The 27,964-nt window shown below is 40.2% G+C and overlaps 1 protein-coding gene across 1 annotated transcript; it reads left to right on the top strand.

Moving 5' to 3' along the window:
* The first annotated feature begins 15 nt into the window (after window positions 1–15).
* Window positions 16–27,964, top strand: RSBN1 (round spermatid basic protein 1). The gene is made up of 7 exons (XM_053393538.1): window positions 16–513; window positions 15,232–15,902; window positions 20,949–21,086; window positions 21,709–21,851; window positions 22,759–22,926; window positions 23,759–23,867; window positions 25,321–27,964. The coding sequence occupies exons 1-7, from the start codon at window positions 66–68 to the stop codon at window positions 25,681–25,683; spliced, it is 2,040 nt and encodes a 679-aa protein (XP_053249513.1). The 5' UTR covers window positions 16–65; the 3' UTR covers window positions 25,684–27,964.

The following is a 27,964-nucleotide window of genomic DNA, read 5'->3' as shown; positions in this document are numbered from 1 at the left end:
GGCGGCGCCTGCGCGGTGGCAGCTGGCGCTCGGGCCATTTAAATGTGTGTGAGGGAGACGGTGAAATGGCTGCGCAGGTCGCTGCAGTGCGCGCCGTGTCCCGGGGCGCGGAAGAGACGCCTTCGCTCCCACTTGGCGACCGGCCGGGCAGACCCAGGGGAGGGGGGAGGAAGCGGAAAGGCCCGCCGGGGGAGCTCGGAGGGTGCAAGAGGGCCAAGCTGAGCCAGCAGCCGCTCGTGGTGGGGCCCGCTCAGGCGGAGCCGCCGCCGCCGGCCGCTGTCCCCGGCCTGTCGGCGGCGCCCTCCGTAGCGTCCACGGCAGCGGGGCTCTTCACTTTCTCCCCCCTCAGCCTCCCCGCGCAGGCCCCGCGCTGCGAGCGGCGGCATCACCACCGGCACCGGCACCGCCCGGACAGCGCCGACTGCGAGCCCGGCCGCTCCTCCGGGGGGAAGCTGCACAAGGGGAGGCGGGGAAGCTCCGGCGACGGCGCCGTCGGGCGGCCCAGCAAGCGAGGTGAGCAGCGGTGGGGGGCGGGCGCCCGTCGGTCCCCCTGGGTCGAGTCTCCCTTCTGGGTCGGGGTCCTTGCCCGGCAGGTAGTCGCGCGCCCCACGCCCCTCGGTCTGTGGCGCCCCACGCCGGAGGTTAGCGACACCCCCCTGCTGCCTTTCAGCGCATCTGCCAGGTCCGGTTCCTGGAGGCCAGAGCGGGGAAAATGCATCTCTGTGCGTCGCTTGGATATTAGATTCTGCATGCTGAAATCCGCGGCGGGATAGTGGGCCCAGTCAAAGGCAGAGGTCGCTGCATTTGGTTCTGGCGACGGAGGGTGCCCGTTCGAGCTGCCAGGTGGGGTGGCGGAGTTTGCTTCTTATATACCTGTTGGAGGACTTCACCTTCGTTTGTCAGTTGGCTAGCGACAGGCTGGCTTGCTAATGCGCGCCTGGCCCTGTCAGAGTTCCTTCTTGCCTTTTAAATGCTTGTGCTTGTCATTCCTCAGCTGCATTTCTTCACTACGTATTTAAGTTAATCTCTTGCTTTCCTCCAGATGTTGCATAGTGATATGTTTAGTTAGTTGCCCGTTTTGTTAAGGGTTAAAGGGTGAGCTAAAGTTCATTCTCTCTTGACAGTGTCTTATCTGTCTATCTTTATGCTTGCTCCTGATTTCAATTATGCAGTGGGATAGTAGTAGTGGGATTGCTCTATGCAGTGTGTTTCTTGAAACCTCACTCTTGTGGCAATAGAACTTAAACAAAGATAAAAGTGAACTTTTTAAAAAGAGCTGGTGTGGTGTAATGGTTAGAGTGTTGGACTATGATCTGGGAGACCAGGGTTTGAATCCCACTCAGCCATGAAGCTCACTGGGTGACCTTGGGCCGATCATCATCTCTTAGCCTAAGCTACCTCACAGGGTAAGGAGGATGAAATGGGGAGGATGAGAACCATGTACACCACATTGAGCTCTTTGGAAGAAAAGCTGGTATGTAAACACACACACACTTAAGAAACATGGTTCTTAAGAGGACTAACACTCCTTAACTCAAGAAGTCCAACAAGTATATATATTGGTACAAAATGGCTGTTTTTGGACTAGTGTTAGTGGGGTAGGTGTCCAGAACATAATATTGCAATATTATTTTTACACTTACAAAAAGTCTTGATCTGAACATTTTGTTTTTGATTCATTGAACAGTTTTTCTAGTTTTGCAACTTTTAAAAAAGTCAGTAGCTAAATTGTTTAGTTAGGGGTGCTGCATATTAAAGTCTTACATGCTTATTGGGAGCATAAACATGTTATTGTGCAGACTTCTGAAACTTTCATGTGAGCATACCTGAGTCTTTTGGAATGCTTAAAGTGTATATATTTAATGTCTCTAATTATTACAATATTTTTCCTTTTAAAAAAGAGATGAGTGGGTTTTTAAACTGCCCTGCTTCTAGATAGCTTGCCCTCTTTTAGACAGTTGGCTATTCTTCAGAAGTTTGTGGTACTAACAGTTGCATATCTAGTTTTGAAATTGCTTTAGTAGAAACTTTTGATCTCTTCAGTACATGTGATCTGCTTGTGACATGTTTGTGAGTATCTCTGAAAAATCCCTGTGTATCTAATAGAATAGTGGGGCCTAATGCTAGTAGTACAATTCTAGCGACTGAAGGTAGCCATGGTGCTGTATCACTTTAGGCAGAATTTGTTTTAACACTCCTATAAATGTTTACTCAGATGTATGATCCAGTTGTTCAGTAGGATTTACTTTTGTGCTTAGTATTGCAGTCTAAGGATAGCTACCAAATTTCAAACAGAAACTTGAGATTTTTAGTTTGGAATACAGCGTGGTAGTTACTAACCATATTATGACACTAATGACATATTGATAAATGAAACAGTAGCAGACCTATTATTATAGGACACTATAGTATTGTAGTGTAATGATGACTTTTAACCTAGGCAGTTGTCAGCTATGCTGTGACATTTATTATAGACATGGAGGCAAAAACCTTCTTTGTTCTTTTTCCTTGCTAATGAAGCAACACCATATTTAAGCATATAAGATTTGGATAAATAAACACTTGAACAGTAAGTCTGTTAAATATCACAATGGCAGAAGAACAATTTCACTTGATGCCTATCAGTGCTGGTATCAAGAAAATTTATTGTAGGCCTGTTCTTCAGGAGAATATTTGAGTGACCAAGATTCTTGCTATGTTAAGAACATATTATGAAGAAGATTTTGAAACTTGAAACACTTGTGTACAGTGAACAGTAAAAGAAAGTCAGTACTAGTGTAAGGTAAGGCTCTTTCCATTTATTTTTCCTGTAGTGAACAGGATATAATCCACAAATTTTGCTTGCTGTATACTAGACTGAGAATATTTTAATTATTGCTCTCCTGTGATTTATTTAGTAGGACAAACCAATGTGGAATAACATCAGTAGTGAAATCCCACTTGTGGCTTGCAAGTAGTATTTGGGTAACTGTATAAGTGCACGATTAGACCTCTTAGTTTATGTGTCAAAAGTAGCGGGGGGGGGGGAGGAGATGAAATTCATCACATTAGTTCATTAGAACTCTGCTTAATGTGTTTAGAATTACCTTTCAGTGAAAAATTAGAATCCCTCATATTCACTGTGGTTAGAATGCACTTACTATGAAAAAGAAGCATTGTAATGCCTACTGAACTTAGTTGAAACTGTTATTCAGAGGACACTCTTCAGTGAAAAAGAGAGAGAAGAGCCTAATATTTTGCTCTATTGATGTGTGTTACTTAGGCCTTTGGCTGAAGAAAAACACTTCCACTTCCTTGATGACAGAGTTATATAATAAGACCTTTTTATTTTTGTACCATCACTTTGAATGCTACACACAGTCTCGCCTTTGTTTGCTAAAGATTTTTAAAGCACAGGCTCTTTTCATGCAAAGGTAATTGAGCTGTAGTAGGGGCTACCTTGTCCTAGTTCTGCATTTACTGATAATTATGGCTCATTCTATAATACATGGCAGCAAGCCCAAGTTGGGTGTCATGTACATTCAACAGTCCTGGCTCTTGTGTGTACCTGCATAACACACTACTTTTTATATAACCACTCAGAAACGCTTGTGGCCAATCGTAAGAATGACAAGAACTGGATTATACCAGAGGTGCAGATAGTTTCTCATTGGAGAAGGCTAAGAAGCAGCTGTTCCTGAGCAAACAGCAGATGAAGTAGCTGGGTGCCAGAAATAATAGTGATTTCATGGCAGTACATAAGCCTTCCAAACCAATAGCTATAGTTAATGAACATGGAAAAAGTGCTGTCAACTTCACCAGTGCAACCTTCTGTTACCTCAAAGACCAGAATATCCCCTGATGCAGGGTTTTATGAAAGTACTAGTGGTTTAGTCTTCTCTAATTTGGTGGAAATATATACCATAGTTGGAAACCTTTTTGAGAACAGAAAAACCAGGACACTTATGTTAAGAATCAAGATGAAAGATGAGTCTGTATAGAATCCTTTCTCAAAGAGTTTGGGGTGTGGGTGTGTGCCATTTATTTGTGGAATTCTAAGGTGGTGGACCTTTTTGAGAGCAGAGGGAAGAGTGGGCATGTATCAAAACTATTTGCTGTTACCTGATGCATTACTTGCAGATCACTTTTACACATAGTATGAGTCACCATATGACCAATGAGCCACCAGATAAGGTTTCTACCATATAGTTGCCTAGTTCTGTATTACTAAAATGACAGTATAATTTTAAATGCAGTACAGTGGTGAACATATTCCTGCCACACATTCTTACATGTAGTAAAAGTTCAGTAATTTTCTAAATGGAAAGGTTTTCCTACATGGTTGCTTGGATGCCTATATTCATGCAACTTCATACAGTTTCCTGGAACTGGAAAAGCTTGGGCACTATGGAATTGGTGTCTCCATGGAAGCCTGTACCAAGATTATAGTAGTTTGTAGTCAGTTACAGGCAGTAAAGTAGTAATGTATCAAGCACCCCTACACCTGGCGTTTTGTGATATGGGGAATAAATATAAGATACGTGCCAAATATGGCAAACTTTGGCTGTGTATGAAATAGCTGCCATGAAGTTTGTAAAGATCAACACACTAGTGGAGCTGTAGCTCAGTGGGTAGAACATATGCTTTGCATGCAAAAGGTTCCAGGTGCAAGCTCTGGCTTCTTCAAGGAAATGTTCCCTGTCTAAAAACTTAAGGAGCTGCTACTAATCAGTGTAGACAATATGGAGAGCTGAATGGACCAATAGTTTGACTTTGTGTGAGGCAGATTCTAATGTCCCATAATCCTGTGACTTCAAATGCAATAGACAATATGTTCTATGGGACTAGTGAAATCCTAGATGTCTGGATTTCCTAAAACAAGTAGTAACTCCTAGTAAGGTTGAAAAACTTTTCCAGTAATGTCAGAACAGTGTGTGAACACTTTTTGAAAATGTCAGTAGTAGAGGTCTAAGTTGAAACTGGTTTACATGTAATGCTAAACCATAACGTAGTGCTACATGAATGAGTGACCCTGAGTGAAGCATCAAGTTTATGCTCACCCTCCCCTCCTGCAAGACTAGGAAGACAATTTATGCTAAGTTTACTTTCAATTTTAAATATTGGCATAGCATTATCTGCTAACATGGCTTACTACAAACAAATTGTTTGCCAGCTTCAAACCATGGACAGCACAGGAAGGGGTGGAGTGTGGGCTGAAAACTGTTCAGAAACACTTCAGCCTTGTTCACATATTGCTAAACATGGTTTAGTGTTATGGTGAATCAGTCAATTGTTCAATAAAGTTCCATTTAGTTTTCTTTAAAGCAATACTTCATTAATAATACATGACATACGAGCAGCTAGGATGTTTAAAATGGGATTTCAGTTGTGTAAGGCATAAGGCATCCTACTTAGAAGCAAACTCGTTTAAATAAATTGGACCAACTTTCAAGCAACCATGGGATTTCAGTTGTGTAAGGCATAAGGCGAGACACAGGTGGCGCTGTGGTCTAAACCACAGAGGCTAGGGCTTGCCGATCAGAAGGTAGGCAGTTTGAATCCCCACGATGGGGTGAGCTCCCATTGTTTGGTCCCAGCTCCTACTCACCAAGCAGTTTGAAAGCACGTCAAAGTGCAAGTAGATAAATAGGCACCGCTTCTGTGGGAAGGTAAATGGCATTTCCATGCACTGCTCTGGTTCGCTAGAAGCAGCTTAGTCATGCTGGCCATATGACCCAGAAGCTGTCTGCGGACAAATGCCGGCTCCCTTGGCCTATAGAGCGAGATGAGTGTGCAACCCCAGAGTCATCCGCGACTGGACCTAATGGTCAGGGGTACCTTTACCTTTAAGGCATAAGGCATATCAGAGTCCTCCATTCTGTGCTAGCATTGGGAGAGCCCCACCAGTGATATTTAATGTGAAGTTTTCCATTGCTGTACTTTCTATAGAAAGCTTTCAGTTGCTAAAAATTCAGTTTGATAAGATTAGTAATGTAAGATGGATATATTTTGACACTCTAAGAAGACTCAGGCCTTTGAAAACCTTAGTGTAATTTTAATTTGTATCCTGTGTATATCCACTGCCATGCTGTTGTAAATGTTTTGTTAAAAACATTTGTATTTTCATTGTATTTTTTTGTGTGAGCTGACCTTAGAGCATTTGAAGAAGGCTGGGGTAGAAAAGTAATAAATATATACAATGTCAGTCTGAGTAGTCTCAAAAGTGTAACTTTTTCAGGTGACTGTTTCTAGGATGTACCGGTATGTATATAATTATGTCCACATTCAGATAACTCTTCAGATGTCCTATAATTAGCATGTTTTAATTTTTAGGAAAAAAGGAAGGCATTAAAAACAAATTACTATAGGTTGTATCTAGTACTAGTGCTAATCCTATTTGGAGCAGATGTATTGAAATTAATCGACATTCCTAACTTAGGCCCATTAATTTCAGTGGGTCTACTATGAGTAGAACTTAGTTGGATATAATAGCTCAGTTGGGAGAGCACAAGATACTTAATTTCAGGGTTGTGGTTTGGGCAAAAAATTCCTGCATTGCAGGGGGTTGGACTAGATGACTCTCATGGTCTCTTCCAATGCTACAATTCTATGATTTCTATTTCACCATTTTTCCCTCATAGAACTCAAAGTGGTATACATGGGTTTCCCATGTGGTCTTCTATCTAGACACTGATCAGACTCAGACATGTGTTGCTTCAGTATGGTAGTTGCCTCATGTGCAGTGCTAGAAATTCCTCAGGCAGCAAGTGAGTTTTGTGACTGGTGTGGTGGTGTGGGTTCAGTTGCGATCACGTGGAGATCTTTGGATGCCAGGTTGGCAACTGACATCTCTATTTGGCTTCACCCTCCAGCTTTCTTAAGCAGGTAAGCAGAAGGGCTTATTTATTGAATTTATATCTCATCTTTTTCTCCAAGGGGTACAAGGTTCACCCCCTCCTACAATGACCCTGTCAGCTAAGTTAAGACGCTGTGACTGGCCCAAGGTTACTCAGTGATCTTTATGACCAAGTGGAGATTTGAACCCTGATCTCCCAGGTCCAAGTCTCATGCTCTTACCACTACACCACACTGGCTTCCTAGAGTACTTCTGCTATGGGGCAACTGCATAAATTAGGTAGGTAAATAATATGGAGAAAACAAAATGTAACTTACAGAATGATCTGAAATATTTTCCTTGAAGTTTGAATTTGTTTTATTCTGGATTGTTTTATTTGATTTCTTAATGTGTTGTAAACTGCTTTGAGATTTTTTCTTTAAAATATAAAGCAGAATAGAAATGAAATGAATAAAAATAATAAAAATATTCATCTCCCCCCCATGGTGCCTAGACATTCCGTTTTGTTGACTTTAACCAAGGTTTAAGGTGCCTTTTGATGCCTAGCTTATATACCTTGAATTTCTAACACTGTCAGTGAGGCTATACATTTAATGGGAATAGGTGTGTTTATAGGTTGGAAAAGTGTTAGATGCTTGCTTAAACCTAAGGAACATAATACAGCCTTAGGTTAAACCACAAGCTTGGGTTTGAATGACGTGTCAATTCAGACTGTGACGTAGTTTAGTGCAGCAGCAGAATGAATGACCAGTGGAGAGGAGCAAAGCAGCTACAGCCTCCTTTCCAAGGCCTGCATATTTGGTGGTTTGTGCTATAGTTTAGTTTAGTGCTATTTGTGAACCAAGCCTTGGTGCTTGGTCCTCACAGGAATCCTGTAGTCAGACAGTAAGGGTAATTTATGTACTGAGCATAATGCCAAGACCATTACGAACATAGGCACACTTGTAAATCAGCCACACAATAGCTTTGTTTGCAAATAACTACCATGTGAAGCTATGGTTTGCAGTTCCCTTATAAGCCAATAATTGTTTTTAAAATACAGTATGTTGGTGTTACGTTGGAATCCAACAGCCTTGATTAAGTTGCAGGGGCTTGTGGCAAGAGCTGATGAAAAACAAACTGAATTCTGGAGAAACAAGACATGGCTTGTGCATGAGATGATATGTTGAACAAACCATAGGTTGGCACTATGTATGAATGCAGCCAATAAGTCCACACACATGGTAATCACAGTCTGAAATAAGTAAAAAAAGCATTTGTTTACATTTTTTCTGAAAATCCTTTTTTCTAGGGATGATTTTGACTTGCTATATTCAACTGGTAGTTAACAAGTCCTAGTAAAAGAATCCACTGGTAAAATAGGTCAGGTTTTGTGGAAAGCTTCCTATTGATAACCATTGAAGCTTACCATCAAAGGGGAAACTTGGGGATGAAGCAAAGCACAGAATCTGGGTGAGAAAATTCAGCCTACACTGTGTAGCTTCAGCAAGCTGGCATGGCTTACTGCTGGTGAAAGGGGCCAGAGACAGTCTAATTTGATGATACATTGGTGCTGATGTAGTTGGGAGTAGCAAATAAGTAGAATGCAGGTTCTGAGTCTGCATGAGATCCAGAATCTTGGCATCTCTTGTCTTAATTGCATGGGCCCTAGGATATTGCTGGGCTCCAACCTCCACCAACAATTACCATTGGCATGCTGGTGGTGTTCACAGGAGTTGGAAGCCAACAACAATTGGACAGCTACATGAATACTTTCAGAAATAATGCCACTCAGTGCTTCTGAGTTCCATCCTGAGCCATTGTCTCTGTGACTTTAAAACATGGGAGTCTGCCAGTTGCTAGTCAGCTTCACTGATCAATGCTGATACAAAAATATCTACCTGGATAAGCCACTACTTTTGATACCTTTTGTGTGGACCAGATGGGCTTTGAAATTGTTGAGGTTTGCTGTATACCCAAAGGCTATAATTTCAGTAGGCATCTTGAAACTTACTAGAATGATTAGTTCACATTAATATCTAGATACAATCGCTTGTTAGCCATTTTTGATATTCTTATGATAGCACTGGGCAGTACATTTCACTTTAATATAAAATCTCCAAGGAGAGAGCTTAAGAGTTAAAATTCTACAATATGATGGTCTGCCTCAATTTTTAATACCTTAATTTTTCATATCTCTTGGTGAGGTAGGGGACTTCTCAATCCATTGCTGCTCAGTTGTTTAAATCTTCAGATGTCTGAATCCTAGACATTTGATCCCTTGGGTGCAGTATGACACTGTCAGTATATTTTGCTTGCCCAATTTTGTTGAAAATCCATCAGGTTACCTCCCCCCCCCCCAAAAAAAAAAATATTGAGGGTTTTTTTTCTAACTGGTATCACTTTTCTGGATCTCTTCTTTATAATTGTCTATTATATTGCAACATGTTACTTTACAAACAGTAACACCAACAAAGTAACATTACAGAGCTGCCTTTTTTCTTATAAGAGTCCTTCCTCTTAAAGCAGAATAGCCTTTTGAAGGGTCTTTAAAATGCTCACTCAGCTATGAAGCATGATTTGATTTTTTGTTGTTGTTATAAGGATCCAGAATAAGCAATTTATAGGTGTGTTACAAAATAAGACATTGTTAGCTGCTGGGGCATTAAGTTGTTAGGAGTATATAATTATGGCTTCCTTTTTACTCAGCATTTCTGAAACCTGTCATAGCAACTTATTGAGCTTTGATCTCAGCGAGATGAATTCAGGAGGCTATTTGAGTGGTACTTGCTGTATTCAGGGACTCGTTGTGACTGATGATAAATCATTCTGACTTAAGGCAGTGCAACAAATAATTAGTGGTGCCTAAAATAACTATTGTAGTTGTGTATGGTGTCTTTCTTGGTTGTGCTGGCGCTCTATATTCCCTAGCTGCTTCCTCTTGCTTACTTGCTCTCTTTCTGTCTAGCAGCTTCTCCAAATGAATCTGCACGCACACTGCACAGGGATTTGGGAATTTTATTTATTTATGAATTGACTTCAACATGGATCAAGGCAATTTACAAACATATCACAAAAAAAAGAAAAAAAATAGTTTGTTATTTTAAAAGTACAAAAATAATTGATAGGTATAGAAACAATACAAAATGAACATCCAAGGCAGAGACTTTCTCATCCAGCTGGAAAAGCCTGTTGAAAAATAGGAATAGTGGGTGCCTGTCATATCTACAGGAATGAGGTTCCACAAATCAGGAGCAGCCTTAATGAAAGCCCTGCTCTCGGTTGCTGTGGAGCAAACGTCTAATATTTTGGGAACTGAGGGAGAAACTCTTCCATAGAATCCAGTGACTTACTGATTGTATAAAGGATAAGATGATTTCTAAAGTAAATTGATCCTGAGTAGTATAGGGCCTTTTACATTAGTACCAGTACCTTGAACTTGGTGTGGTATCAGGCAGCCACTGCAAATCATGTAAATAAAGTACGTTATGCTGGTGGTAGTTTGCCCCCTCAAGCAACCTTGCTACTGTGATCTACATTAGCTGCACTCAGGGGTGTCCAAACCTTTTTGAATGAGGATCAGATTTGATGAAGTGAGCATGAGCTTTTTTTAGGATTGAAGTTGTTGAGCTTTTTTTTAAGATTTTACCCCAGGAGACCAGCGGGCCGCATTAAGCCCAGTTAAGCTTTAGACCAACTTCAAGTATATTCCTACATACACTATTCCAATCTAATGACAACCACAGTTGTCTTACCAGCCGAAGCTGATAAAAACGTACTTCTACTCACAGGTGACAGTTGTGGCACTAGTGACAGAGCTAGAACTAGGGACACCCCCAAAGCATGCCCTTGCTCCTTCAGGGAAACATGACCCAATCCAGAACAGGAACTTACCCGCTCCTGGGGCTCAGGAACCACTCTCCCATAGAGCCTCTATCTTGCCAGGATTTGGACTTAGTTCTCATCTAGCCCACCATTGCATCCAAGGCCTGCTCAGCCATTCTCAGTTCAGGTACTACGGAGAAATAGTTTGGTATCATCAGTATACTGGTGACACTTCAATCCTAATGACTGCTCCCAGAAGCTTCATAAAGACATTAAATAACATTGGAGACAATGCCCTGCAGCATCCCATAGCTCAAGAACAAGGGGGTGAGAAGAATTCATCTAATGGCATCTTCTGGAACTGTGCCCAGATGCCCATCTTCCATAAATGCTATTCTTAATAATGTCAAAAGCTGCTGGGGGATTGAACACTAGCAGCAGAGTCATGGTTTCCCTCTCCTCTTGATTAGGGTAATTAATGAAGACTTCCAAAACTGATTCAGTCCCAAACCTGGGCTTGAATCCGGATTAGAATGGGTTTAGATAATCCGTTTTCTCCAAGAATTCTGCAGTTGCGCTGCTACAACTCTCTCAAGTGCCTTGGCAAAAAAGCGGGTGTTTGCAACTGAACAGTAGTTGTTGAATACCATTCAAGCCAGGTTGTTTTTTTTCTAGAGCGGACATACTACGATCTATGCAGGGTTGCCATCTTTTGCCACTAGAAAATTCCCCAGAGTGATCATATCCTCTAACTGGCATATGTAGTACCGTATTTTGTGCATATGAATTACCGTATTTTTCGCTCTATAACACGTACCCGACCATAACACGCACGTAGTTTTTAGAGGAGGAAAATCCGTAGGCATGCCACCCGTAGGCATTCCCTCCATAACACGCACAGACATTTCCCCTTACTTTTTAGAAGGAAAAAAGTGAGTGTTATGATGCAAAAAATACGGTAACTTGTAGTATCTGGCTTGTCACACTGCTTTTCATTATTGGTGCCAATTGCTTGCATGCATTCATAGTTTCTGTTGGCGGCACATTTGATCATGTTGCCTGTGAGGCCACACCACTGGCTTTTTCTTCCCCATTAATGCACAGGATTTCCCCCATTCGTATCTGTATAGTACTGGAGGGTGTGTAAACTAAATTTCCCAGGATCATTCCATCCCATTGAGAATATAATGCATGATCCTATAGATGGCTGTTTACACAGAAGTAATGACCATTAAATTCATTCAGGCTTACTTTAGTGTACATAGGATTGTAGCATTGGTTTTATAGGTCTTATTTTCTAGTAAATGGATGTTGGATTGCCACCTGGATTCACCTAATATTCTCTGGATTGTGTTCTATTTTTGAATTGTGTTTATTTAAAGAATAGGATTATGAGTACCTGTCTCTTAAGGTCCAAACTAGACATGACAAGAGGTTTCTTATCTAGCTTGGCAGTAAGCTCCTAATGTAGCTGCAACAGTCTATTCCTAACCACTTCTGCTCAACAATATGCCCCTTTGTAATAAACTAGACTTAATTTCAAGTAAATACATTTAGGACTGCAGCCTAAGGCTCTGATTGTCCCTCCCACAAACTTTCTAGTACTTTGTTCCAAGTTCCACCAGTGCTGAGGTATGTGTAATGCTTGCATTCACATGCTGCTGAAAAAACTAGCTGTTTGAATATTGGGTTAAAAGGTTCTCACTGTCATATTCCCTGTATATGTTTCTGAGCTTGTGAAAGTTCTTCAGAGTAGTGTTGAATAGAAAAAGCTTTCTTTATTTGTTGTCTTCTATTTTACCTGATGGCCCACAATCTGATTATGTCTGTAAAGTACTCTTCTGTAAAACAAACAAACAAAACAACCCTTTCTAGCAGTTTAAGGCAGGAAATGAGCAGACCTTGTAGAAGTACCTATTACACACACACACCGCCCACTACTTGAGATCTACCAGCTAAGACCAGGTGCAAAATAGTGGCTTGTGAGGGACAGACATCCATTTAAAATTAAGGAAGTGGTGCCTCTGAGTATATGCTTAGTCCAAAGTTTTGTTTTCAGTACCAGAACTGACCACACAGCAATCCATTCCCAGTTGTCCCTCAATCTTTTTTCTTTTTCAGCAACTTAACGTGCGGGATGGGGAGCCCCTTTGTTACTGTTTGACTTACAGTATTTCTAGACCACTCTTCTGCCTACTTAGTAACTTTAGTTCGTTGCTGGAAGCTCCAGCAACTTTTTAAAATCTTGGGCAAGTTAAACTTCAGAAGCATGCAGCTTCAAGTGTTCAAACTAAATACAATACTAATTCATTCCAGGATGAACTCTACCAATCAGTGTTATAGATAGTCTGTCAAATTACAAATAGAGTTATTTGCCTCTTGTATTTGTCTCTGTAATCCTTCTAGTGATGTATTTTGGTTTTGCATAATGCCTCCACAGAATTCTGCTTCTCTATCCTTTCTTCCTTTTTTTCAGGACTTGGAGGGAACAATCAATTAATAATGGTCAATGGTGTGGGCTTTCTAGAAAATTTGAAGTGCAAAAACTTCAAACATGAGAAATAGTGACAATGTCCTTTTATGTTCTGTCTTCTGTTTCTGTCCAAGCCTTGCATAAAGAAACATTCTGCACGCCTGGGCTGCCTTGGCCTGTTTTATGTGAAGGAGTAAAAGTGGATTGTGCAAATGCACTTTTCCTATCCTGTCTGCCAGGGTACATATATACAAGATGCACAGGCTGATTCCTTGTACTGATAATAAGGACTGCTTGTATTTTCTGCATCCAGTCCAGCTCTGGTTACAAAAACTAACAAAACAAGATTATAAAGCACCACAATATCAAGGAGCAGCATAAAAGTAGCTAGCAGGATTAAGAACCAACTCTAGGCAGTAGAAACAATATTTTTTTGAAAATTATAAAAATTATAAAAATTTGGCAATGTAAGTATTAAGGGACATGCTAAGTGAAGCAGGAAGAGCTTTCCACAGTTAAGATGTCACCACTTATTAATCTCTTTCTCATGTAGCCTACCATGCCTCAGATATGGGGGCCATGGGCATAGCCATGATTTTTTTGGTGAGGCAGGCCTTTTGTTGGGGGGCAAAACCTTAGTTTACTATGTATTTTTATTGAATTTTATTGATTTGGGGAGGGGAAGCTGCCCCTCCCTGCCCCCCAGCTGTGCCTATGATGGGGGCACCCAAAGAAGGGTCCTTGTTGAAGATCTCTATCTGTGTAGAAGATCTCTATCTGTGTAGCCCCTAAGGTATAATATTATTATTATTAATATTATTAATAATAATAATAATATATATTATTTGTACCCCGCCCATCTGGCTGGGTTTCCCCAGCCACTCTGGGCGGCTTCCAGCAAAGATTAAAAATACATTAAAATGTCACACATTAAAAATTTCCCTAAACAGGGCTGTCTTCTAAATGTGGGATAGTTGTTTATCTCTTTGACATCTGATGGGAGAGCGTTCCACAGGGTGGGCGCCACTATCAAGAAGACCCTCTGCCTGGTTTCCTGAAGCTTTACTTCTCGCAGTCAGGGAACCGCCAGAAGGCCCTCAGTGCTGGACCTCAGTGTCCAGGGAGAACGATGGGGGTGGAGACGCTCCTTCAGGTATCCCGATCCCAGGCTGTGAAGTGAGTTAAATGGCAAATCCATTATTTTTAATTGAGTCCACCACACTATAATAAATAATAAGCTAATCTGGAGACTTCCAGGATAGATCACTGAGCCATTGTGCTTAATTAATTGTTTACTATTGTGCTTAGTTCTGGGTTTGCTGGTCATAGGAGGGATGAGATGCTATATAAAGTACTGAAGCACTACCCCCAGGCACTAGAAATCTTTTAGCACCACTCTACCTTTTGAAGGTTTACCAATAATTGCCCATCACTTCTCAAGCTCAGCTTATTTTATCTGAATTTTACATTATAGAACAGGCATAGGCAAACTTGGCCCTCCAGATGTTTTGGGACAACAATTCCCATCATCCCTGACCACTGGTCCTGTTAGCTAGGGATTGTGGGAGTTGTAGTCCCAGAACATCTGGAGGGCCGAGTTTGCCTATGCCTGTTATAGAATTACAGCATCAAAACAGCACTGCTCACAATTCTCAAATAGGCTTGACATACTACTGTATAACTAACAGATAAATGTGTAAACAAATCCTTTTTGAACTGCTATGTGTTGTATAAATCACGTACAGGAGCACTTAATAATGCAGAAAGTAGCTCATTTTTTTCCTGTAAACCTACTGTCTTGATTTTCAAAGGTAAAGCAATGCAGTAACTCTCCCCCCCCCCCTATAACTTACTGAAAATCTTTTCAGAGGTTAGTCTATTCCAGCAAAAAAAGTCTCACGGTACCTTACACTTAGGACATATTAAGTTTGCTAGTCTTGAAGGTGTCATAATATGTTCTCTTTCTGAGACCCAAATTCCTAACCTGATATATCCAAGCACTGAAAACTGAAGATTTTCACACTGAGTGTCCGGGAGGTGGGTCAGGGCTTTTCTTCCTAATGTTCTTGACTATTTTTATGGTGCAACAATAGAATTCTAATTTTCTTATTATTTCTAGAAAGCCGAGATGAAAATGGCAAGACCCAGAGAGCTGACAGTCTTATTGTAAAGAAAATAAAGAAAAAGAAGAAAAAGAAACACAGAGAAGATATGAGGGGGAGGCATCTGAAAATGTATAATAAAGAAGTGCAGACTGTGTGTGCTGGTCTTACCCGTATCAACAAAGAGATTTTGACTCCAGGGGAGAGTGATAACTTGGAAGAAAACAAGGAATCTTTTAGGTACCTAAAAGATGAGCAGCTGTGTCAGTTGAATTTGGGCATGCAGGAATATAGGATACCCCAAGGGGTGCAGTCTCCATTTACTACACACCAGGAGCATTCTGTTCGCAGCAGCTTCTTAAAAACAGGCACTAAATTTAGTAACTTTATTCATGAAGAACATCAGTCAAATGGAGGAGCTCTGGTTCTTCATGCCTACATGGATGAACTCTCATTTTTGTCTCCAGTGGAGATGGAGAGATTTGCAGAAGAGTTTCTTGCTTTGACATTCAGTGAAAATGAGAAAAATGCAGCATACTATGCTCTAGCTATAGTTCATGGGGCAGCTGCCTACTTGCCAGACTTCTTGGATTACTTTGCTTTTAATTTTCCTAACACTCCAGTGAAAATGGAAATCCTTGGCAAGAAGGATATTGAAACAACAACCATTTCAAACTTTCATGCTCAGGTAAGAGATGTCATACTAAAGACCCAAGAGTATTGGAAACTAAGCATATCATTCACCTGAGAAACTCACAAAGGAGTGCTAGGGCAGAAACGCAAACCAAAATCTAGACAATTCTGTTAGCTACTGCCTTCCAACTACCTTTCCTTCAATAACAAACCTATAACTTTGTCTGTATATAGGATGATAGTCCCTGCAATTTAAAGCCATGTACCGTATTTTTTGCCCTATAGGACACACTTTTCCCCCTCCGAAAATGAAGGGGAAATGTGTGTGCGTCCTATGGGGCGAATGCAGGCTTTCGCTGAAGCCTGGAGAGCGAGAGGCGTCGGTGTGCCCCGGGCTTTGGGCAGATATCCGCGAGCCTGGGGAGCCTGGCGGGAGTTCCCACAGGCTCCCAAGGCTTGCGGATAGCAGCCTGTTCTGGGGGCTGGGGTCGGGGGAAGCTCGGGCTTCCCCCGCCCCAGCCCCGCGCCTGGGGGGGAAATAATTTTTCTTTTCTTTATCCCCCCCTCGCCTCCAAAACTAGGTGCACCCTATAGGGCAAAAAATACGGTAGATTCTGTGCTATCTAGGCTGCTTCTGAATGCCTTCCCACTCCAACTAGTACACAGCCTTTTTGAACCATAGTTCCCTACTTTCCCATTTCCAGCCTGTCATTGAACAAACATGAGTTGTTGTTATTATTATTACTGAGAATATTTCAATTGAACAAAATATACTGGAAATTAAATGTGAATCAAAAATAATAAAAAAGAAGTAAAGGTGGGTGAACGTATATTATATCACTATATATTCAAGCAGCTATAACTCCATATATGCTTGTCTAGTATATAGGTATATAAATGTAATTACTATCCATATATATATATATATATATATATATATATATATATATATGGTTATTTATAACCTATGTTTTTTATAAACATGTTCCAAATATCTTTATACTTGCCCATACAAAGTCTATATCTATAAGCAATCCATAAGTTGCAAGTGTTGCCATATCCTTAATCCATTGACTTTTAGTCAATGAGGCCATAGATTTATCCTTCCAGTGCATCAGTATCAGTCTCTTGGCCATAGTAAGGGCGAGAGACGCAGGTGGCACTGGTCTAAACCACTGAGCCTCTTGGGCTTGCTGGTCGGAAGGTTGGCAGTTCGAATCCGCATGACGATGGTGAGCTCCTGTTGCTCTGTTCAAAAGCACACTAGTGCAAGTAGATAAATAGGTACTGCTGCAGCGGGAAGGTAAACGGCGTTTCTGTGCATTCTGGATTCTGTCACGGTGTTCCATTGCGCCAGAAGTGGTTTAGTCATGCTGGTGACACGACCTGGAAAGCCAGCTGTGGACAAATGCTGGCTCCCTCGGCCTGAAGCAAGTTGAGTGCCGCACCCCATAGTTACCTTTGACTGGACTTAACTGTCCAGGGTTCCTTTACTTTTTTAGTAAGGGCACAAAAAATCCATTTATATTGTCTACTTGTCAAATTCCATATAGTAGGTACATAATTCAATAGAATATTTACCTCTGAAAATTCTAACCAATTCTGCACAGTCATGTTTATATAATCCAATACTTTCTCTGAAAACTTAGTAAGTGAAGGACAATGTGTTTTAAAGAAGCATTATGTTTATTACATATCAAACAACATGTTGGTTTAGACAGTCTTTTTCTATATAAACATAATGGAGTCCAGTAGATGGTAAACATTTTCTGTTGCATAAGTCATAATTTCAGATCCATAGACACCTTTACTAAGGAAGCTGAAACACTTTCCCACTGTCTAGGTAATACAGGAACATCCAATTCTTTGTTCCACTCATTTCTTAAAATCTGTGTTTCGAATTTATTCATTGATAGCAAATATTTATAAAAAGTAATTGCAGGCTTTTTAGTTTCAAAGTATTTGATATTTCTAATATCTCTGGTACCTCAGAAGCTGTAAAAGCTGCTGGTCCAAACAAAGTTGTTACCATGTGTTGCAGCTGCAAATATTTCCATTGGGCTGATAGAGTTGTCTCTTAAAAGAATGTGTAAAATTCATCTTTCTCATCTGTCAGTTGGTTCAGAGTTAGTATGCTCGCTTCTGTGCAATTTTTCCATATTACCATCTTTCCCTCAATTTTTAAAATTGGGTTTCCCCACAAAGTCAATTTAGCCATGAGAAAATTGATCAATTTTATTTTTATTAGACATTATATTCCATATTTTTCTAACTGACATTAATTGTTTTGAGAGACTCCCTAGCTCTAATGTACTTTGATCCTAATGCTATATATGTATATTCTAAAATTGCCCAAGTCAGAAAATTATTATTATGGGAGCTGTAGTTCAGCAGCATATGAAGCGCCACAGGTTAACCAGCTCTGTTTTGACATTTCATTGGTTTCAGTGGAAAGTGCATATTGATCTTTTGGCACCGAAACATACAGGTTTTTAAAGTGCTTTCTAGACTGTTCAATTGCAGTTGAGACAACAGGTGGTCTGGGGGGACGGCCATGTGTCCCCAAATTTTCATGTTCTTTTAGGTGTGCTGGTCTAAAAGTCATGTGATATGCACCTATTTTGAACTGTCAGAAGGAGGTTTTCAGCTCAACACTTTTTTTTTTACTTTGTAACTCAGTTAAGTAAACTTGTTCAAATTTCTGCAAATGCAATTAAGAAAAAGGAACAATAGGTGCATTTACTGCAATTGTTGCTGTGTGTGCATATCCATCCTGTACTGGTCATTTATTGTCCACAGCCTTGTTCAGCATCATATTCCAACTTCCATGTGTTCCTTCCAACAGTTCCTTCCACACTAGTACGTTTCCTGGCTTAGCTTCAAGGTTTCTCTTCCCTTTCTGAAGCTATAACCTTGGTAATATAGGACATAGCCTAAGGCTACGCCCTCTTAGGTGAGTCTAGAAGGATGTTTGCCAAGTACAGTAGTACCTCTGGATGTGAACGGGATCTGTTCCAGAGCCCCATTCGCATCCTGAGCAGAACGCAACCTGCATCTGCGCATGCGCGGGTCACGATTCACCGCTTTTGCGCATGCATGTGACATCATTTTAAGTGTTTGCACATGCGCAAGCGTCAAAACCCAGAAGTAACCCGTTCAGTTACTTGCGGGTCGCCGGGGGACGCAACCTGAAAAGATTTAACCTGAAGCTACTTTAACCTGAGGTATGACTGTAAAGTTTTGTTTGGAGCATGTATTGCAGTCAATATCTTCTCTGCAAGTTTCTTGTTTTGGTTTTTTTCAAATGAAAGCTGATGTTCAGGACATTGCTTAAGTATCTTGGAATCCCAGATCAGCCTTATTCGGTGGTAGGATTCCTCTACTTGTTTTAAGCTTGCCTTTTGTTTTGTTGGTTGTACACTGCCTCTGTGACTGTCTGATAAAGAATGATTAATGAATATTTATTTATTTTAAAAATGCTACTTGCACTCTGGTATCAATATCAGAATACAGAATGTTCAGTCTTGAGATCAATTGTGAAGGGTACATAGACGGTTAAATTATCCATATCGGCAAAACACATGGTTGTATGCAGAGGAAAGATCCATTCTTTATTATTGCCTTTGTTCTGGGATAAACTTCAGTTAAAATGTGCATGTTCCCTTCACAACAGGTGAAAAATGTATGTGCATTGTATTTAAACATTTGAACCCAAGTGCAAAATATTACCGTATTGGCCTGAATATAAGCCTCACTTTTTTCCCAAATTCCAACCATGAAAAGTTAAAGTGCAGCTTAAATTTGTGATCTTACAAAAACTGGCTTTTATGATATCGCTGCTGAAACAGACATATGGTAAAACGGAACAGGTGTGAGTGCCTGTGGAATTTTAAGGGAGCGGCTTATATTTGGGTATTGTCTTTTTTTCTCCCCCCCCCCCCCTGAATTTTAAAAGTGCGGCTTATGTCTGGGTGCGGCTCATATTCGGGCCAATACGGTATATAAGGCATCCCTTCCAACTCTATGATTCTGTGATTCTATATGCTTCTGAAAGAAATCCAGTTCAGACTTCAGAGCTGCTTAAATGCCACTTGAAAGGGCACTGAGCTTTCACACAGCTTCTTCCTTCCTTTCCCTTTAACACTATGCACAGTTAGAACAGCATACCTTTGGTGTTTACAATGAACTGTTAATTTATTCTACATAAAAATCTTCGGAAGATGGTGGCAGAAGAACCCATAGTGGGGAAACTTTGCAATGTGGAGGTGTCTGGAGTGGACCTCCCTTTCTGCTCATGTGGTGGCGGTGGGGAGGAGACAGCAGGGGAATCCCACAATAGCCTGTACACCGAGATGCATAGGATTGCTCCCAAAGTAGCTTAAATGTTTATTTACTGCTATGCTTCATCAACCTTGTCTCTTAGGATGCCAATTGGGTAGCTATCTTTCTCCACCACAGGAAAATTTAAGAAAGCCACTTTTTAGTATTTGGATACACAATTACTACTACTAATAATAATAATAAATATGTTTCCTTGACAAGGGATGACTATAGGAAATTATTTGCTTATATGGCTTACACTAGTTTTCCACTTAGAATCCTTTTTGTTACAGCATTTTGGATGAAATACAAAAACTTGGATGTACAGATGTGTTTCAACTTTTATTTCCTTTTCGGTATTGTTCAGGGTGGTATAATGTCAGTTCAGGGCACCTACCTAATCAACTTGTTTTGATACCTACCAGGGGAATTTTTTTCTTCAGTTCTTCTCCATTTGATTGTCACCTTTAGTTCAAATTGTTTGCATTCTTTAAGACTGTCCACAGTTCTTCAGTTTTCTCTAGATGTTTTGGTGGTTCCCTCATGCAGGGTGGTAATGGCTCTTCCCTGCAGATGATTGCTGTATGATCTATGCTCAGAAGGGCCCAACCTGCTTTGTAACCAATTGCCTACAAAAAGAAGAAATTCACTCGCACAGCCAAATGTTTGTTTCTTCACTATATTCAGTCAATTCCAGTACTCATTTAGACTTCACAATAACATAGTACACTGTATATGCAATGGTATGGAATAAAAACACATTTTTGCTTTATTTGTACAGGTCAGTCGAACATACTGCTGTGGAACCTACAGAGCAGGTCCGATGAGGCAGATCAGTCTTGTTGGAGCAGTAGATGAAGAAGTTGGAGACTATTTCCCAGAATTTCTTGATATGTTGGAAGAATCTCCATTTCTTCGTGTAAGAATTAACTTTATTGCATATGAGAACCTGTAACATTATTAATCACAGAATAGTTAAGCATAATAATGAATACATGAGTCTTCCTACTACAGGACCTGGGAACTTTCCTCAGCCTGAGGCATTCCATAATGGGGCTTCTTTTGTGGGGAGGGGGTGCACATGACACAGTGGTGGACATGACCGGGGGTGAAAGGATGTGGTTCCTATCTTTTATACAGTAGGCTTCATTCCATGTATCAAAATTCAGAGTTGCTTTACCCCCACAAATCCAACTAAGCAAGAGATGTTACCACAGCCCAATGACACATTCTAACCAGGCAAGATCATTTGAGGAGGACTCAAAGCAGAGCTGGTGAAGGTGTGTCTTGCATTCGGCCCCCACGCCTGAGGTTTCCCACTCCACCCCACTGTTTTCACATGACTGAGTGGTATATATATATGACATATTTTGTGTATATATGATTATATCCATGTAGTATAATCCTGGTTTTGTAAACATCTCTCTCTCTCTCTCTCTGTGTGTGTGTGTAGGTTTCTTTTCAATAAGGAAGCTGTGCCTCTGTTCAGTAGCATTTTGTCTTGCTGACCACCTGATTTGGATTTCTTTTGCTTTATACAGATGACTTTACCTTGGGGTACTCTTTCTAGCCTCAGACTTCAGTGCAGGTCACAAAGTGATGATGGCCCCATAATGTGGGTAAGACCAGGAGAACAGATGATCCCAACAGCTGATATGCCAAAGTCACCATTCAAACGGCGGAGGTAATACTCCTTAAATTTATTTTACAGGAAAGTTTTAATGCTTGCCGTAGAGTTGAGTTCACAAAACTCTTTACTGATTCTGATCTCTCAGCTGATCATATAATTAGTACCAGCTTTTCCCATACTGAAATTTAACTGTGCATTGCAGAACTGTAGTCATGTTCTTTTCTCTTAGTCACCTCAGTGCCATGTATTCTTAACTCCTTCAGGCAGGGATTTGCCTCTGTTTGGTAAAATGCCATGTATACTGATGGTGCCATTGTTTTGAAGTTCAAACTGTATACATTGCAGAGTATGTGGAGCTTTTAAAAACCTTTTCTTCCTCCAGGAAATGAGTAGCAGTATATTCCAGCTTAAGCACCTATGTACAAATTATGACATGTAATGTCCCTGAATAGCAATACAGCTGGACACACCAGCATAATATTTGTGTAGAGGTAGAACATTACATTTCTGTATCTTATTAAATGGTTGACTTTTTAAAGTGCCACCATATTAATGACCTTCTAAGCTTCTTTGGGTACTGTTAAATTGAAATATTATTAGAGGCATTTGGCTATGTTCACTGACCCCTGACCTTGCTTCACTTAAGGGTGAGGTTTGATTGGGGCTTGTAAGTGTCTTCACTTGAACACATTTTAGAAGTCTTCCTGTAATCAGGATTCCATTTTATATTTGAGTTATTAAAATCGTGAAGTGCTACAGAGGTTATGCAGAGCCCTTGATTTAAAAAACTTCAGATTTGTTGCTATCATGTGTTTTTAGTCTAGGTAAAACTGTAGCTAAATTTCTGAATATGACATGACTGCCTCTATAGTAGAGCTGGGGAAGCTTTTTTTGTTTTAAGATGTCAATATCCCCACTGCATAGTTCTAACAGCCTTCTTTCTCTTCTCCCCACTTCATAGATCAATGAATGAAATAAAAAACCTCCAGTATCTACCTCGGACCAGTGAACCCCGTGAAGTTCTCTTTGAAGACAGAACAAGAGCCCATGCTGATCATGTTGGGCAAGGATTTGACTGGCAGAGTACAGCTGCTGTTGGAGTGTTGAAAGCTGTACAGTTTGGTGAATGGTAAGTGTGGTGTAGCAAGTCAGAATATGCTTGGAATTCTTTTGAGCAGATCATTCGGAAAGCTGTCTAGTATGCTGCACTACAATATTCAGGAAAACAGAACATTTAAAAACCAACAAACCAATATTTGTCAGGAATATTTCATTTGTACTAAGCAAATTGTTATAGACCAGGGGCTCTCCGGTCTTGTCATAATAAACTACCCTGAGTTAAACTTTGAACCACCATAGAAACAAAGTGAAACTGAGTTTTTGTTTTCTGTTGACCTCTGGGGAAAATGGAGAATTCCCAGTCTACCCAGAGCCCTGCTGATCATAGCTTAGTTCGTTATAGAATTAGGGGGATTTGGGAGTGGGTCCCTGACCCGGTCATGCATTTAGATGGAGCAGGTCTAAATTCACTGACCCTTGCCGATCAGAAGGTTGGTGGTTTGAATCCATGCAATTGGGTGAGCTCCCGTTGCTCTTTCCCAGCTTCTGCCAACCTAGCAATTCAAAAGCATACCAGTGCAAGTAGATAAATAGGTACCGCTGTGGCAGGAAATTAAATGGCTTTTCCGTGTGCTCTGGCACTCATCACGGTGTCCCATTGCACCAGAAGTGGTTTAGTCATGCTGACCATATGACCCAGAAAGCTGTCTGTGGACAAACACTGGTTCCCTTGGCCTGAAGTGAGATGAGCGCCACACCCCATAGTCACCTTTGATTGAACTTAACATCCAGAGGTCCTTTACTTTACCTTTACCATACATTTAGAATACAAATGGGCCCCATGTATAATTCTCAAGATGTCTACTAGCACATTCTCACTGGAAAAGTCTTCATTTTTCTAGGAGTGACCAGCCTCGTATAACCAAAGATGTAGTTTGTTTTCATGCTGAGGATTTCACAGATGTAGTTCAGAGGCTTCAGTTGGATCTACATGAACCTCCAGTGTCGCAGGTAGTCGGCTCATTTGTTGAAATGTATACTTTGCATGTTGCTTCAAAGCATGATGTTAGTTGCCTATCCCCCCTTACTGCTTGTATTTTCCCTGTGAAATCACATTTCCAGAATATAGCATACAGATTTGAAAAACAAACATGCCCTTTTTTAACCAGATAATGTTACGTTTTGACAAACATTTAATTGGATTGCAAGTGGAAGCACCTTAGATTGTAGTTCATTCTCCTGCCACAAGCAGGATCGTACAATTACCCAAGCCACATTGACCAGAGTGTGTTGAACAGTATTGGGGACATTGCCTCAACAGTGCCTCATACCAGTGCTTCATAGAGATACCTTACCATTACATGCGGCCTTTCTTTCCACATGAAATTCCCACATATGAAATACATATTCAGGCACTTGTTCCAAAATTTCTGTTCCACAACACTGGCCAAACCTTGACTATCATCTGGATTTTGCAGAAGTGATGATACTGGATTCCTTTCCCTTAAGTGCAGTTTAAACTTCTGTTATAGGTTCTACCCTGTTAGTGGACGGACATACTTTGTGTGTGTGTGTGTATGTGTGTGTCCTTGGTTCCTGCAGGTTTTCACTGACTGTAATGAGACATTGTGGGAATAGAACTATATGAATTTGCCCAAGCCTTAAGACTGGTATCAGAGGTCCTGCACTAGCAAAAATGCAATTGGTGATTACTAGGGGCAGGGTCTGCTCACTCGTGGCACCATAGTTTTCATAACTCACACAGGAGAGAATTCTACAAGTTCCCTCTCTCCCCCACTTTTATATTTTGAATACTTTAAAATTACCTAAGGTATTTTAAAATTTTAAAATTGGTTTTAATATTGTTGCATTTTTATAATTTGATTTTGTCTGTATGTGTGTTCTCTTCAGAGTAAAGCACTTTGAAAAATAATTTTGAAAAGTGGGGTACAGTTTTTAAATAGTGTTGAGAACAGAAAACCCTTAAGCTAATCAGGAAGTTGTTTTGATCAGTCAAGTAAGATTATTTGTGGGAAGTTTGCATTTCCTTTTGTTTCACAGCTTCCCTGTGACTGAAAGGCTGAAGCTCTGGTGTGGCTGTCACAAACTTATGAGTTGGAAGTTTTAACAGTTCACTATTTGCTTGAACCTAGTATAAAGTATAGATATACCAGCCATGATTAAATGCTGCATGTTTTTGAGTAGCTTTTCTCTGACAGTCATGGGGATTTCACTGTTTGCTTTTGCTACCTGAATATGTAAGCACATCTTTTAAGTTGCACCAAATGTTGTACTTGACTCATTAGTTTAGCAGCAGCAGCTCCAATTCCAGACTGTTGGTATTTGTGCCATTATTGTGGCTAATAAATAACTAAAGGCTGGAGGGCAGAATATGTGCACTGCACACTAAATGCCCACTTTGGGCCTGGCATCTGGTTTACCTCTAACTTCTTTTCTCCTTCAGTGTGTTCAATGGGTCGATGAAGCTAAGCTAAACCAAATGAGGCGAGAAGGGATTCGCTATGCTAGAATCCAGCTATGTGACAATGACATCTACTTCATCCCTAGAAATGTCATTCATCAGTTCAAGACAGTGTCAGCTGTCTGCAGCTTAGCTTGGCATATAAGACTCAAACAATACCATCCTTCAGGGGAGAATTCTCAAAGTACAGAAAGCATTTCAAATATGGACACTAGCATCTGTGATGAGACTAAATCAGAAGGTGCAGATCGATGTGTGCTTGTGAAAAAGGAGTCTGAAGAAGTAGGAACAGAAGTACAGACAGCAACAGTGGCGTCACCATCATTGTTTTCATCTCTGTCGTGACTTGTTCTGCAACAAGATAAGCTGGCTCAGCCCCTTCCAGTTTTTAAACTAGAATCCGATCAGCAACACAAGCCACAGGATGGTCATATGTGCTCTCTTGTGTGATATGTACATAATCATATACATTTTTAAACAGCTTTTTAAAATTTTGATGTGAAGTTATAGTTTTATAACTGGGTTATGTTTTATTGGAGAAATCTTGCCTATAATTCTATAAAGAAAGGTGACATTCCAAAATGTCAAGCATATCTTTTTTACACAGATTATGCAAAGTTAGAGTTGTATTTTACTTCCTTAGTACAGCATGTAGTAGTGGACTACATTTTTCTTTGTCATTCAACATCTCCACAAATGTTTTTCCCCTCCTTCAGGAACATTAAGTATTTAACATTTGGTAAATCTGATACCCCTCCGTCTATTTTATCTTTAGCTTTCAGCATAAAAGTGTTGGTTTCTGTGGAGGAGTCACGAAGTGACTCTCCCATTTGATTAGTGGCTTGAATGAAAGAGAAAGCACAGCACTTTTAATGATCAATGACATTTGTGTGAGAGAGACTTTGAAAGCCTAGAGAAAGCTCAAGTTACCAGCAGTGTAGATTAATCCTAATTGCTTATCAGCACCTTCACAAAGAAGCTGATATCTGAGATTAGTTGCAGAGTGTGATCTTGTTGAATTGTAATACCTGACGTAACACTTCCCATACCTCTGCTTTTAATGTTTGTGGGAATATTACTTTTTATATCTTCCCTGACTGCAAAATGTAATACTAGTGTCAAATGAAAGTAACTGTTGGCAGTCTCCCTGAGGAAATTGCCATCTTAGAGCACTTTAAGGCTTTACAATATTCGAACCAACTTGGTGGCTTGTTCAATTCACAGCAAGCACCTGAGGTGGAAACCATATGTTCCTTTTCATTGATGCACTTAATCCAGTAGAGTAGGCTTCACAGTATAAATTGGTTGCCTTTATTCTCAAGAATTCTATATTGCTGTTTCACAGGAAATCTCATGTGTACTGCTATTTCCACATGTAACTCTTGGGTACCCTAGTGCTATGTTGAAAGGTTAAATGACACTCACTAGTATGTTCAGTATCGTTAGCAAGATTGTTTAGCACTCATACAATATTTCCCAATGTTAACTATAGTCAACTTTCATTCATTATTTGTATGCTGAATTACATTTATTTCTGGTACTAGAAGAGATGGGCCCTTCACATGTAGGATATAACCTTTGTTAAGGTGTAATCATAGTTGTTAATAAGCAACTCCGTACTTGTGAGGTAGGAGAGAGATCTGCAGCACTACACAAATGCAAGTAAGAAAGCAGCTGTGTTTATTTCAACACATCTTTATCAATCTTTTTGAAAAGAACTGCAAATATTAATCTGTTTCTAATAGCAATTACTTTGTGCAATATTATTTTGTGTAGATTATATGCATATTAGTACCTCTGCACAGAGGACAGTTTTAAACCAATAGCAAAATGATCAGAAAATATTGCAGTGATTTAGATAGAACTTGTATTACTCCTGATATATACATGTATATGTATTGTCTTCGGTGCAGACTGAAGACAAATAGAAAATATTTCAACTTAAAATGAATTTTCAGATTGGAGTGGTGATGAATTGTTAAGTAATCTGTGTAAATAAGGTGTTAGGATGAAAACCTTTTTACAAAAGGTAATTTTTTTAATGCAGGAGTGTCGCTTTTAACAAAATTCTAGATTGACCAATACTGGTTCAGATGATAACCCCTGTGTACTCTGGCTTTTTCCACTTTTTTACTCTTGTCCAGAAGAATTTTCATAAGCTTTAATAGGCTCTGCAAAGTAAAATTCTTCACAGGCAATACAAGTTTCAGTGCATGATTTATATTTGACCAAGTCCATCTTTATTTTTGCATTTCTCTTCCATCCATTTTACTAGTCTTCCAAGCACTGATTTCCCTTTACCCATGCATTGCACATAGCTATATCAACAAATATAACACTGGTCTTTACAACTTAGCATGAAAACAGCACTGTGTATAATCACTCAGGAACTGGAATTTTAAAAAAAAAGTTCTTACAGTTGAAGGGAAAACTGTTATCTCTTTGTCCCAAAATAAAAATTTGACAGAATTTAAACAAACAAATTCTAACAATGTGTACTCACAGAAACTCCATTCCCACGTAACAAAAAATAATACATGGACAAACTTCTGTGACCCTTTCTAAGCTTCTAGATTGTATTCTGCCCTCTATGCAGCCAGGAGAATTTCTGCTAAGTTTGCTTTTT

Source organism: Podarcis raffonei, chromosome 6 (genome assembly GCF_027172205.1).
Source record: "Podarcis raffonei isolate rPodRaf1 chromosome 6, rPodRaf1.pri, whole genome shotgun sequence".
Classification (NCBI taxonomy): Eukaryota; Metazoa; Chordata; class Lepidosauria; order Squamata; family Lacertidae; genus Podarcis; species Podarcis raffonei.
This window is presented reverse-complemented; position numbering and strand designations above follow the sequence as displayed.